General features: G+C 37.5%; 3 protein-coding genes across 3 annotated transcripts; 2 read left to right on the top strand and 1 right to left on the bottom strand.

The window, feature by feature from the left end:
- The first annotated feature begins 205 nt into the window (after positions 1–205).
- Positions 206–1,375, top strand: LOC136069189 (putative disease resistance protein RGA3). Its single transcript, XM_065777456.1, has one exon. The coding sequence runs from the start codon at positions 206–208 to the stop codon at positions 1,373–1,375; it is 1,170 nt and encodes a 389-aa protein (XP_065633528.1).
- A 1,805-nt stretch (positions 1,376–3,180) lies between these two features.
- LOC112031104 (transcription factor bHLH90) lies at positions 3,181–6,741 on the top strand. The gene is made up of 8 exons (XM_024063786.2): positions 3,181–3,469; positions 3,583–3,768; positions 3,862–3,940; positions 4,467–4,535; positions 4,624–5,148; positions 5,271–5,501; positions 5,603–5,779; positions 6,185–6,741. Exons 1-8 carry the CDS (start codon positions 3,357–3,359, stop codon positions 6,257–6,259), a joined length of 1,455 nt encoding a protein of 484 aa, XP_023919554.2. The 5' UTR covers positions 3,181–3,356; the 3' UTR covers positions 6,260–6,741.
- A 152-nt stretch (positions 6,742–6,893) lies between these two features.
- On the bottom strand, positions 6,894–12,941 carry LOC112031102 (proline-rich receptor-like protein kinase PERK13). The gene is made up of 9 exons (XM_065777455.1): positions 11,485–12,941; positions 10,949–11,404; positions 10,785–10,871; positions 10,398–10,468; positions 10,223–10,299; positions 9,612–9,759; positions 7,561–7,722; positions 7,000–7,281; positions 6,894–6,917 (listed from the first exon to the last, which is right to left on the bottom strand). The coding sequence occupies exons 1-9, from the start codon at positions 12,398–12,400 to the stop codon at positions 6,894–6,896; spliced, it is 2,223 nt and encodes a 740-aa protein (XP_065633527.1). The 5' UTR covers positions 12,401–12,941.
- Positions 12,942–13,926: the final 985 nt, after the last annotated feature.

Raw genomic sequence — 13,926 nt, 5'->3', positions numbered from 1 at the left:
TATTTTTATTGAATCATGTGCAATTCCTACCTAACTATTGCAGCTTATCTCAATCCCAATTCTGAGTTTTGCACAGCTAATCAGGAGGAAAATAAGTTCATTGACGCTGCCTGCGAGTTTGCTATTTGCTTTGTGAATCACTTTCTAATAATCTATCTCCTCTTCCTGTTTCTTGTATTATCAATCGGAATTTCAGTTTCCAAGTATGGCTGAGGGACTTGTTACTGATCTCATTAAGCAGTTGGTTTCAGTTGCTGCTCTGGAGTCGGAACAAGAGATAAGGTTGGTCGTGGGCGTTGACGAAGAAGTTGAAAAGCTTAAATGCAATCTACAAACAGTGACGGCGGTCCTCAATGATGCTGAGAAAAGACAAGTTACTGAGGAAACCGTGAAGCTTTGGTTAGAAAAGCTCAAGGATGCATGCTACAAGATGAATGATGTGATAGATGAGTGGAACACTGCAATGATCAAATCAGCCATTAAGAAAGAAGAAGAAAATGTTGATAATGCTCATCCTGTTATGAAGAAGAAGGTACGTTCCTTCATTATCCCCTCTCCTTCATGTTGTTTCCATGAAGTTGATAAACTTGTTATGCGTCACGATATTGCTCACAAGATAAAAGATTTGAATGGAAAATTAGATGAAATTGTCAAAGAGAAAGATAGGTACCAGTTTAAGTTAACTAATGACCCTGCCCCTGAAGTAGTTAATCGACCAACAACTACCTCCTTTGTTGATGTGTCCGAAATACTTGGTCGTGAAAACGTTAAGAATAATCTAGTGAGGATCCTATTGGGGAGGGGAGGTGAAGAAGAAAGAAGGCCCCGTGTCATCTCTTTAGTGGGCATGGGCGGACTTGGAAAAACTACTCTTGCCCAACTAGCCTACAACGATCCTAGGGTGCAAGACCATTTTGAGATAAAAGTTTGGGTTTGTGTTTCTGATCCTTTTGATAAGTGCAAGGTGGCGAAAGAAATCCTTGAATCTATTGAGGGTCAATCCCCCAACTTGACTACATTGCAAAGTCTATTAGATAGAATTCGTGCTAACATTGCAAACGAGAAGTTCTTTCTTGTCTTAGATGATGTGTGGACTGAAGACTATACGATGTGGGATCAATTCAAAGTTGCATTCCAATGTGTTGCTCTAAGCAGTTATATTATAGTCACCACACGTAAAAGCAGAGTTGCGGAGATGATGGGAAGTGTGAGCGTGATCAATTTGAGTGAATTGTCTAAGTTAGACTGTTGGTTGATATTTAGTAAAATAGCATTTCTAGATAAGGATCCTGAGCAATGTGAGCAACTTGAAGACATTGGTAGGCAAATAGCAAAGAGATGCAAAGGCTTGCCTACCAAACAAAGCAACAAGTAATAAAACCAAAAACAACTAAAGCACCTATATTGCTATTAAGCTTAACCTTGAAGGTCAAGCAAAAGAATTTGTGGCACATTCAACTCAACTCCTTTTCTTTTCTTTTTCTTTGTTTTTCTTTTTTTTTTTCCCCTCTGTTTATTATTATTATGAATTTTAAAATCTTCAGCGTTGTGTGCAAAATGTCTGCATTTTTCCATGATTGTCATTTAGCTAACTACAGCCTTTCATTATTGTACCGTTAAGGAACAATACAGAATTGTACCTGTTCTGGTGAAACAGAGCCAAACCGTGTAATATTCCATTTTCTGAAATCCTTGTCCTACAAGCATACATGCCACTTTTTGTTTCTTTTGTTGGATGTAAATGTACCACTTATTTGAAACTTGCGAAGAAAGTATTAGTATTTATTATAATTAGTAACAGACTTATTACGTTTTGTAATTTTAAACTACAAAATGATGTTTGGTTTTAGAGTGTTACCGTTTCATTTACAATACTTTAATAGGCTTGTTGCGATGTCTATAATCTATATTAACTTTTTCATTTAATTTTTTTTTTTTTAAAGTGTAAATGAAGTCTTTTTTTTTTTTTTTGGATAACTGTAAATGAAGGATTTGATTCTGAATCAAAGCCCACGTAAGGATCAGAATACCATTAGTAGACCACATAGGTTAATAGCTGATTGGTAAATTGGGATAATTGACAAGTAATCTTATTCTTAAATGTCATTTCTTTGTCAAAAACCCAACTTAACAGTCGTAAAAGCACCAAATAGCACTGCATGAATTCAATTGGGAATTACCATAATTTTGTTTTTCCTTCAGTAATCTAAGATCAAAGACCTCACTTATTGAACATGAATGCAGATCAAACTATACTCATATATTAAACACAATTAACCACACAACCCTCTCCATTTAATTGAAAATTGAAAGAGTCAATTTCATGATTAAGAATCTTATTTATAGGGTGTACAATTTTTTTTTTTTTTTTGGTGCAAAGGACAATAAATTAAAACTAAACTAGAACAGAAATCTTAGAGCAAAACTTGTTTAGGTACATCCCATTGAAGTCATCCTAAAAAACAGAAAACAAGTCCACAAGCGGACTGTCAAAAATAACAAAATCTAAATTATGGCTCAAACCCACCCTGACAAGCTTGTCAACATAGCGATTCGCCTCATACTAACAATGACTAAACCGGAACTAGGGTAGATTTGAGATTAGTTACTTGCAATCACCCAAGATAGGAGACAATGTTATTTACATAATTAGGATTGACCAAGACATCTATAATAGTTTTAGCATCCAGTTCATTCTCAACCCAATCAAAGTTACAATTGCTGCAAATAAGAAGTCCATCTTTGAGGCCCAGAGCTTAGCAATAAAGCTATTGGTGGTTCTGATTTTTCTAGCGAACTCTTTAATCCAGTGAACATTATTTAAAATGAAGAAGATGGTATTGATTCTTAAATATATATATATATATACACACATAAAGAGAATGGTATACATGCTTCAAAAATGGTAAGCTTGTATTCATTTTCCAAATAATAAAGAATGAAATAATGATTATGTGCTGTTATGGGTTGCTTTCACAGGAGCTTTTGAACCATTCGATGGTTGTTTTTATACCAACTCTAGTAATCGGTCAAAAAACACACACACATGACACATTCTCACTCTCTCTCTCTCTCTCTCTCTCTTCTGGCATCAGATTCCCACTGTCACTGATTTGCAACTGACTACTACGATACCCTTCCAATTGAAAAGCACAGGAGTGTTGGCATTGTCGCGTACCATTTTGCCTCAAGTTTGGAGACTTATATTATGAAGGGAGATATATAATAAAAAAAGCTCCTTTGTACTCATCCAAATTAAGGAAAGAAAGAAAGAAAGAAAGAAAGGCTTTTGACAGTCATTATCATACTCTACTAGTACTCTTAGCAAACTCACAAACAAACCAAAATTGTTGTAAATGGAGGACACAATGAGGGGTTTGGAGAGAACAGTGGAGTGGCTTAGACCCTTTGTTCAGACAAAGACCTGGGACTATTGTGTTGTTTGGAAACTAGGAGATGATCCATCTAGGTAGTATTACTAGTAGCATATTGTTTTACATTGTATCAAACATTTTCAACGAGACCCAACTTCAGATTTTGACACTCTTTGCTCTCTTTTTTTGTGGTCATTGATTATTGTAGGTTTATTGAATGGATGGGTTGCTGTTGTAGTGGTGGTTATGGATTTGTTGCTAATGTGAAAGAGGAAAGAGGGGTGGAGCACCATTTGAGTCCTCTTTGCAAAGATGGTCACTTTCAGCATCCCATAAGCACAAAGGCTTGTGAAGCTCTTGCTCAACTTCCTTCTTCTATGCCACTGTATTCTGGGTACAACTTTCTCTCTCTCTCTCTCTCTCTCTCTTGACCTTTCATTCTGTGAATACATGATAAAGATACAATGATATGGAAAACTGGAACCAGGGTTCATGGTGAAGTTGTCATATCAACCCAACCCAGGTGGATTTGCAATGCCAAAGCCTTGGATTCAGATATTTCAAACGTGGGTACACCAATATCTCTCTCTCTCTCTCTCTCTCTCTCTCTCTCTCTCTCTCTGAATTTGCTTTCAGATAACAAACTGATGAAACCAAAAAGAAAGTACATACTCCATCCTATGGATTAAACAGTTTGATTTTCCAAGAAATAAAATGTTCATAGAGTAGGCTTTTGCTTCCTCAGGTCCCAAACACAATAACTGAATTTCAATTTTTTTTTACCAAATCTTTTCTTAGCAACCAAAAGGAGCTTTAGGCCATTGATATGGGCTTGAGGCTAATCACATATTCCAGGCTCTAGGCTCTAGGCTCTAACATATATTTTTCCTTAAGTGTCCCTCATCAAGTAGTTGATGATATGCTTGAAAATTTGACTATGCTACCAAGACATAGAAAACATGGGACATCCCACAGATTTGTTACATCATAGTTGGCCATATCTGAAAGGATCATTATGGATTGAGACAGACCATTAGAAAACATAGAGGTGTTACTTGCTACTCAACTAATAATAAAATTTCATTTTGACAGGACACACTCGGAACCCGAGTTCTGATCCCAGTTGTTGGTGGTCTTATTGAGCTCTTTGTCGCAAAGCATGTAAGATTTGCTTTGTGCTTAATTTAATTTCAGCATTATAATTGAGATATTCTCTTCCAGTCTATAAATATATAATTCTTCTTTTCAGATACCAAAAGATCAAAAGACCATAGAGTTCATTACAGCTCAGTTTAACATCTCTTTGGACCAAGACGCCAAGATTGTCTGGAACTCTGCCAATGTGAAACTCAGTGAACATCATCTTGCTCCATTGCCTGAAGAGTACTCACAACATTGGCCCGGAATACAAGCTCTTTCTCCAGTAACCCAGTTCAGCTCCTATCCTAGTGTTGAGGGATCATCTAGTGAATCCAATCGTTCCTGTGAATGTCCATTTGACTTAAAGTGTGGTTATATACCTCTGCATGGTTCTATGAATAAGTCAATTGGAAAATCTTCTGGCTCTAAAAAGCCTGAGTACAATGTGAGTTCATTGAAGACAAAATTGGCATTAAATTGTGGCAATGTGGTAGAAAAAGAGAAAGAAAAAGTTATCCAGGAACCAAAAACAAAAAAATTCCATTCAAAGAATCTCGTCACAGAGAGGAAAAGAAGGCACAGGATTACAGATGGGCTCTTCACTCTACGTGCTTTAGTCCCAAAGATAACCAAGGTTAAGAAAATAAATACTTGTGAAATAATCTAATAGTGAATTGGTCTCCTTTTTTCCACCCAATGTGGATGTGTCTCTCTGTGTTTATTCAGCTTTTATTCTTTCATTTAATGAATTGCTAGATGGATAGAGCTGCGATTGTTGGAGATGCAATTGAATATATACAAGAGTTGCAGAAGGAGGTTAAGCAACTTCATGATGAGCTCAGGGAAATGGAAGAAGAGGACTGTGAAAAGAATAAAGCAGAGTTGAAGATCTTAAAACCAAACAGAACAAATGGCGGCACCACATGTTTTGCTCCTACTGAGCAAAAACCGGAATCATCTAGCCTTGGAGAAAAGAAGCAAACAGAGGTATGTAGTGCTAGCATAACCTTTAGCTGTCACTTCCAATGTCTGTGTTCAGTTTATTATTGCAACATGCCACAACACCTTTGGCATAAACCTTTTCTTAGGTGCAAGTGGAAGTGAGCCAGATAGGCCAAAGAGACTTCTTGATTAAGATCATCTGTGAGCAGAAGCGAGGTGGGTTTGCGAGGTTCATGGAGGCTATAGATTCCTTAGGACTTCAAGTAGCCGATGCCAATGTCACCACATTCTGTGGCAAGGTCTTGAACATTCTCAAAGTTGAGGTAAGATTCAAGCAAAGAGATACCAAAACGGGTTTAGGTGATGCGAAAGTAATGGTTTATTGCTAAAATTCCTTGGGATGTTTGGAGCTCAGTGGGAAATATAACAACTGCATTTTGCCTTTGCATAGCTCAGCCAGTCCTTATTGATTTACATAGCACTGAAAGAGCCAGCTTGTTAGGGAATACCATCATAACCAAAACCATAAAAAATAATAATAATAATAATAAACTGAGAGAGAGAGAGAGAGAGAGTAAACAAGTCAATAAATTTATTTATTTTATGTAAAACAACAATGTATTCATATTGAATCCTTTTTAAAATTGCATAACACATCCATTTCTCCTTTTGCATGATTGTTCATTGGATCATCTGTCTGATACAGAATAACATTGTATATTGCCCAGGCAAACATGGACATTAAGCCGAAGAAGTTGAGGGATGCTTTGTTAGAGCTAGTAGACTGTAGACTATCACAATAGACGGAAGATAGAATGTGTGGTATTGATTTCAGAAAGCAAAGGGTATGACAAAGTTTTGACACCTCCTCTAACCATATAGTATCACTCAATATTGCATGATCATTGATAAATCAACTTTGAAATCCAATTTAGCAACGTAGATCTTGAAAATATGAAAGTAGAAAAGGGTAGAATTGCAGCTTTCTAATTTTGTAGTTTTTCTTCATGTTGGTTTATGATAGATGGAGCTCATCAATTGTGTCTTGTACATCACTTTCTTACTTCTTGTTTCATTTGCGAGACATTTAGGCATGCTACTTTCGAATTTGAGAATTTTTCCCTCCTGTGTTGCCTTTTGTTTCTTCTCAAGCGAATAACTTGATTATTTAGCAAAAGAAACTACCAGCATGTTGCAACTTCTACAGTTCATATATTAAGATACAGGTAATTTCTTCTGGCAAAAAGAGTAGAAAAACACGATGATAATAGCAGTAAATGACATGCATCCAATACAGAAAACGCTAAATCATTTCACCATGATATAACGTTTATCACAATAAGTATTCTCACAAAAATGAACGGTCTCGCCCCAGTATCAAGACATTGTTGGTATTAAAATTTACCTTCTGAGTATTACTCTCAGTTTAAGCTTCCCCTACTCTGCAAATACCTTGAGGGACTAAGTGATATACCAGGATTCACCAGAAAAGGAAAAAGGGAAGAAAAGGAAAAAGGGGAAAAAAAAAAAAAAAAAGCTTTACACACTTGTATCGTTGCTCACCACTACGTGCATTAAAGGCTCGAGTTTCTGATTCAGAACTTGAATATTCATCCTTAAGCGTTGGCATTTCTCTAGAATTGTATCGTCCACTGTATGGTCCACTGTGCGCTTCAAGATCTGAGCTGTCACTGCCAAGTGCCATCCTCCTAAATCTCATAATTTCTTGATTGTATTGGCCAGAATCATATATTGTGCTCTGGCCATATTTCACCCCATTAGACAGATCAGACATTTCACCTTCACTGTCCAATGCTCTTACCACCTGAAATGGAGAGCCCAAATAGTTTATTGTAGTCAGAGAACTACCACAAGAACGTTGGAGATGGGAATAAGTTTTATAAGAAAAGACCTACATGTTAGTCATAGAAGATTAGAAGTCAAACTGTATTAAAAATAGAAGAAGGGGCTGATGTAGAGCTAACCTTATGTCATTTAATCCCATTAAGCATATTTCTCTCTTAATGTTATATGTAAATAAGAAGCATGAGATTGAACTGGCAACAACAAAGAGAAATCACAAAGTGCTGTTTATTAGTATTACCTGCGCCATGCGTGGGCGTTTTGGAGCAGAATGCCTAATGCATGCAGCAGCTGCCTCAATCATTCTGAACATTTCAACCACCACATACTGCTTTTCAAGTCGTGGATCTACCAATTCACCAAAATCACCAGTTTCAAGGGCATGAATAAGGTGTGGACGAGCCTGACAACACATTTTTCAAAAGGAACCAAGTGAATCATAAGAAAAGAATTACCAGCATCATTCTAACAGAGTAAATATAAGTACCCAAAAATAAATAAATTCTATGATTCAGACCCTCCACTCTAGATATCAAGAGATGATATAGGAAATCATTACACTTAAGTATTTAGGACCTTTTGATCACTTCTGAGGTCAAAGAGTCTTCATCTGTTGGACTTGGTCAAATGAAACATGGACTTGAAACAAATCCAAACTGACCATAAAAAGTAGCTCTGAGCCACATCAGCCTCATAATGCATAAATATGATATCAAAGAAGATTTTTTGCCTAGGCAGCAGTAGCTTTTGGTATGCCTAATATTGTCCTTCTTAAAGAAAAAGCCTTCGCAAATTTGTTTTGATCACAGCATGTCAGTTTTCAGAAATCAGGATTGATCGTCTCATACAGATTCAGAAGGTGGTTTTTTTTTTTTTTTTTTGATGGGGGAAGGGGGAGGTGGGTTGTAAGTATAGATTCAGCAGGTTACAGAGAAAAATCCAGGGCTGTCGTCAAAACCAAACCCCAGGCAATGCTAGAAATTTATTATAATTTTTATTGATATACAGAACTGAATTGAAATTTTTGTACCAACTCTCAAATATACATGTTATCAATAGAAATTGTAAGGGTGCAATAGGGGTGTATTGGACTAGGAAATTTGCATTCATTGAAAACAGAAGGCAATGGGAGACAAATGAGACACCTTCAAGGTAAGCAAAAATATTTTACAAGAAAACATACAAGGAATTAGGGAAGAATTTAATTTAGTCACTCCATTGTTTTTCTTGAGATATCCATATGACAATACTGTTGGGTGCGCTGCACCATGTTCCAGCCCAGACTTTGTCTTAGCTCATTAAATGAGCTTGTTGGACAAGTGTTGAGAAGTCAGCAAAGTGAAATGGGTTTGCTAGAGTTGCTTGTCCAAAGAGAAGAATTGGGTTCATCTTTTCCTCTATAATTATGTACAAAAGTCCAGCAACACATATGAAGGGATGTACAAAAGTCAAGCCACATAAATGAATATGTGATGTTAAACTTGTGAGACACGTTGGAAGGAAGAAAGAAAAGAAAGAAGCAAAAGGCAAGGGTCATTCGGCTAAGGGAGAGCTGAAGAAAAGAAATTGGTTGAAGCAAAGCCAAGATAAGTTGGCTTGCATTTATTGTGACTTGATGTGAAGAGTGTGAAAGGGAGAAAAGAAGGACAAGATAAAGAAATTAGAGAGGGCCATTCGGTTATTTGAAGTAGTGAAGAGAAGAAGTGAAGTCCCAGAGTGTGAGGACTAAGTGCAGTCTTGAAGAACTGCGTGAGTGAGGGCAAGCAAAAAGAGAAGAGAAAAATAGAGAGAGTAAGAGAAAATTGTGAGAGATAAACAGTGAGAAAGAGAGTAGTGAGTGAAAAGGAAAAGAGAGTTTTTTTTTTACTCAAGTTGCATTTCTAAGTGTTATAATCTCTATTTAATATAGTGAAATTATTCAGAGTTTGTTTCATGGTTTTTCTCTTAAAAAAAAAAGGGTTTTCACGTAAATTTTTGTGTTATTATGTAGTTGTACTTCCGCTGTGCTTTATTCACAGTTATATAGAATTTTTCCCAACAAATACCAAAGTGCAAGAGAGGTAGTTGACATGGAAATACTTCTACTAGAATAAGCATACTTTATCATTTTCACTTTTTTCAAATATGAAGTAATAATTTTGCCAAAGTTAAACTTCTTCCATATTTCAGGCCCCAGGGTCGCCAACATTTGAAAGAACACTAGAAGTAAAAGGACCACTGGAAAGAGTGTAAGTTAGAAAGTCCATCAGTCTTCTAAATAACTTGAAGAGTAAGTACAGTGATAATTCATACCCATTCAACCAAACTCTCATCTCCCAAAGGCTGCCTTGGGTCAACAGGTTTACGCCCAGTGATTAGCTCTAGAAGCACAACTCCAAATGAGAATACATCTGATCTGTCTGTTAATTTTCCACTCGATGCATATTCGGGTGCCAAGTACCTGACAGCCAAATTGAACATTGATTATGCAAAGACAAAACCAAGTTTTTAAAATCCCTTTACTATTAACTGAATTAAGCCAAAAATTATCATGTAATGGATCCAAAATGGGAGTTTTCTCTTTTTAGATTCAAGTCTGTCCTCTATATCTCAACCAATCACTTCCTTGCCTTCTAAAGGAAGTGATAGATTGGATTGTTGTAAATACCCATCCTGGCTAAGTTCTATTTCTCAGAATGTCATGGAGCGCCACTGGGCAATAACTGAAGGTCCTAAACCCCCCAACTCTGTTTCACATGACCACATATCATGACTGTTGGAGGTATTTGCCATTTTTAGTACTTCAACTAGCTTTCTCTGGAATTGTACTCATGAATTGTACAAAGAAGAAGAAATGGAACAGACTCATATAAAATGCTTCAACATTGTAAAAGTGCCAAGGTGTTCCAGACATTCAAACCTACCCAAATGTCCCCATGACTCGAGTGGATACATGAGTGTAAGTGTCATTTGCTAGTTTGGCAAGTCCAAAGTCTGCAACCTGTGCTCAAAGCAATTCTCAAATTAAAACCTGTTAGAGAAACATCATGGTAGCATCAGAAGAGAAAAAAAATTAAGCAAACAGATCAAAACACATGCCTGTGCCTCAAAAGCATCATCCAAAAGAATATTTGCTGACTTAATGTCTCTGTGAATAATTTTTGGATGGCCTAGAAACAAGTGACGGTGAGAAGAAATAATCAATAACATAGTTATCTTACAGTTAATTAAGCATTGGACAGTTATATTAGATCGACAGGAGTTCATAAAAAGTTAATATGACCTAAATTTTACTGGTGACCTGTCTTTATATTGTAGAGGTGGGCAATAAAGTTAGATTTCAATTCACTGAAAAAAAAAATACTAAACTATGATCATAGGCATATTCAAGCATTGCTAAACAAAAGAAAATATTTAAGAGAGAATGTTTTTTTTTTCAATAAGCACTAGTACAATAGTCATGATAATGCCAGAAGAGATGCATACAATCTTCATGTAAATATGCCAAACCCTTTGCAGACCCTAAAGCAATCTTCATTCTTTTGGTCCAATCCAACACTGGCATTCCTTGACCTGACAGCAGATACCAATATCATACTGAGAATCATGACAATGATTGATAAGGTGAGAAAACAAGAATGTCCCCTTACCATGCATATGATGCTCAAGTGTTTTATTTGGAACAAATTCATAAATGAGCATTCTTTGTTGCTCAGAGATGCAATAACCCACCAACGAGACCAAATGTCGATGATGAACACGACTAATAATCTCAACTTCAGCCCTGAATTCCCGCTCCCCTTGTCCACTACCCGCCTTGAGCTGCTTAACAGCCACCACTCTTCCATCAGGTAGGTGACCCTTGTAAACATACCCAAACCCACCCTCACCAATAACATTTTGTCGAGAAAACCCATTGGTTATCTCCATCACCTCTTCATAGGTAAAAAATGACTTATTAGAACCTAGGGAATTCGAGTCTGGTGCCCCTCCTTGTCCTTGGTATGCATTCCCCCTTTGACTCCCCTGACTACTTGCAAATGAATGATAATAGAGATCTCCTCCATTATTCCCTGTTGTCTGTGACTGGTTGTAGTAAAATCCATCTGTATATCAGAAACGCCAAAATTAATAGATCATAGAGACATGTAGTAAGCAATTCGAATCCTCAAGAACTTCTTTTTACCTGATTTCACCGCAACACTATTGGGGGGCATGTAATGGGAGGTATAGATCTGAGCTCGTCTTCTCCTCCGTCTTGTGGTTACGAAAACGACTGCAATTAAGGCAATGATGAACACTCCTGCTGCCGCCACCCCAACATAAGTAGCAGTAGCAGTACCAGTTTCACTCCCACTCTGTGATGGTGGTGGGCTGGAGCTAACCTTAGTAGAGGAACCTGCAGTTTTGGGGGGAGGAGGGGACAGGCCAGATCCAGAAGGGGATGACCGAGGTGATGGTGATGATTTGGCTGGAGGGGGTGGCTGAGAAGTGTTCGACCTCTTGGGTGGTGAACCAGGCGGGTTAGGCGAGGAACTGGCAGTTGGAGGAGGAACAAGGGTATTAGATGGAGGTGGTGAAGTTGGCCGAGAAGTAGAATTATTGTCAGTAGGAGGAGGAGGAGGAGGAGGAGAAGAAGAAGGAGGTGGGGATTGTGATGGAGGCGGCGAGTTTTGAGAAGATCCATTATTATTAGAAGGAGGAGGAGTAGGAGGAGAAAGAGGAGGAGGAGGAGGAGGAGATTTTTGTGGTGGTGATGGTGGTGGAGGTTTTGAATTTGGTGGTGGTGGAGGTGAAGCCTTTGGAGCTTCTGTATCCGATGGTGGTGGGGGTGTAGGGGGATGAGAACCTGAGCCTGGAGACGAGGTAGGAGGCGGAGATTTTGAATTTGAAGGCGGTGGAGAAGAAGTAGGAGGAGGAGGAGGAGAAGGAGGAGGAGGACTTGAACTAGGTGAAGGTGGAGAAGATGAAGAATCCACCGGTGGAGGAGAGGAATTATCAGGTGGGGGAGGAGGACTATCTTTCCCACCCGGTGATGATGATCCCTTCGGTGAAGGGGAACTAGAGACCAAAGAACCCAGCGTTTCCGCTGAGTCTGCCATTCTCCTTAGCTTAACAAATTTCGCTATTTTGTGATTTTTTTTTTTTTTCCTTTTCTTCCTGCCAAAGCTTTCTTCTCAAATGCTTTCTATTGTATCTTCTCCTTCTTTTTTCTTCAATTCTACAAACATGGATTCTACATTTCTTTCTTTCTTTCTTTCTTTCTTTCAAATGTTAATAAAAAAAAATTAAAAAAAAAAAAACTACTGCTCTGTGATTTACAGCAGAAACCACACAATCTCAATCACAACAAACTACAATATGCTCAATCTGCGCACCCAAAAACAAAACTGAATTCTAAAGACACAAACTTGAATCAAACAAAAACAATAGGAGAAAAAAATGAAACCTGGGTTATGTGCGAAGAGTGAAAATAAAAATTGGAAGCTAGATCAGAATGCGTGGATTCGCATGGTGATGATGAGCCATTTTCAGAAGGGCTGAGGAAATAATGGTGAGAGAAAGGAACGGCTTCAATGAAACAAAGTCAAAGAAACTAATAAAAGACAATCCAACAACAACAAAAATTGCAAGAAATTCTGGTTCTTACTTCTTATTAAGGTAAAGATTTTGTCTCATTTTTGGTTGGATTGGACATTGGAGCGCAGTATCCTTTTCAGTTTGTTACAAATTGTTACGTCCCAACTGTCTCGCTTCCTCTGTTTTCTAATGGTGCAAATTCTCCTTCAATTTCGGGTTACCGCGCAAATTAAGAATAACGGGTTTTGTTCTGCCCGGGTTTGGGTCTTTACCCGGAAAGGAATCAGCAATAAATAATATCCACTGTAATCTTTTCACGTCTTTCTGCCTCAAGAGTTTACTAGTCTTATTACATGCTCTTTGCACGTACGTGAAGGTTTTTTTTTTTTTTTTTTTTTTTTTTTTTTTTTTTTTTTTTTTTTGGGGGGGTGGGGGGTGGTGGGGGTTGGGTTTCTAGCCTTATTCTTGGGTCTAAACTCTAAAGTCTAAACGCCAAGACTCGGATCCATCCTCTTGGCTAAAGATTCGATTTTATTGTGTTCTGGTCCTTCTGGAAGATCAAAAACCTCTATCTCGTTTGAATATGGAAGAGTTTATAAAGGAATCTTCTAATAACCAAGTGATGTGCACTCATTCTTCAATTTTGACTCCAAATTCATTGTATAAACATTTTGTAGTTTGCCTCCTCCAAAGCAACAACTGCACCTAATACCCATTTTACAAAGCAAAAACATTCAAGAAAGACAATAGTTATATCAAATTATCAGCGAGTGCCGTTACTCAAAACTATATATATATATATATAATGGGTTTAAATTACAACTTTTTTAAACCGTTAGATTTAAGTAAATTTAACGGTTAAAAGAAAAGTTAACATCACTGTTAAAAAGAGAAAACATTCGAATCGGAACTGGCGTAAAACCAGCGTTTTACGCCAGCCAATGAGAGCACAGCACGTCAGAGTTCACACGCTCACAGTTTTAAGAAACAATATTAGACCAAGTTACCAAACATATTAAACACAAATCAATAGAAAATCAGCCCAGCA

Source organism: Quercus suber, unplaced genomic scaffold (genome assembly GCF_002906115.3).
Source record: "Quercus suber isolate HL8 unplaced genomic scaffold, Cork oak 2.0 scaffold_155, whole genome shotgun sequence".
NCBI classification, from domain to species: domain Eukaryota; kingdom Viridiplantae; phylum Streptophyta; class Magnoliopsida; order Fagales; family Fagaceae; genus Quercus; species Quercus suber.
This window is presented reverse-complemented; position numbering and strand designations above follow the sequence as displayed.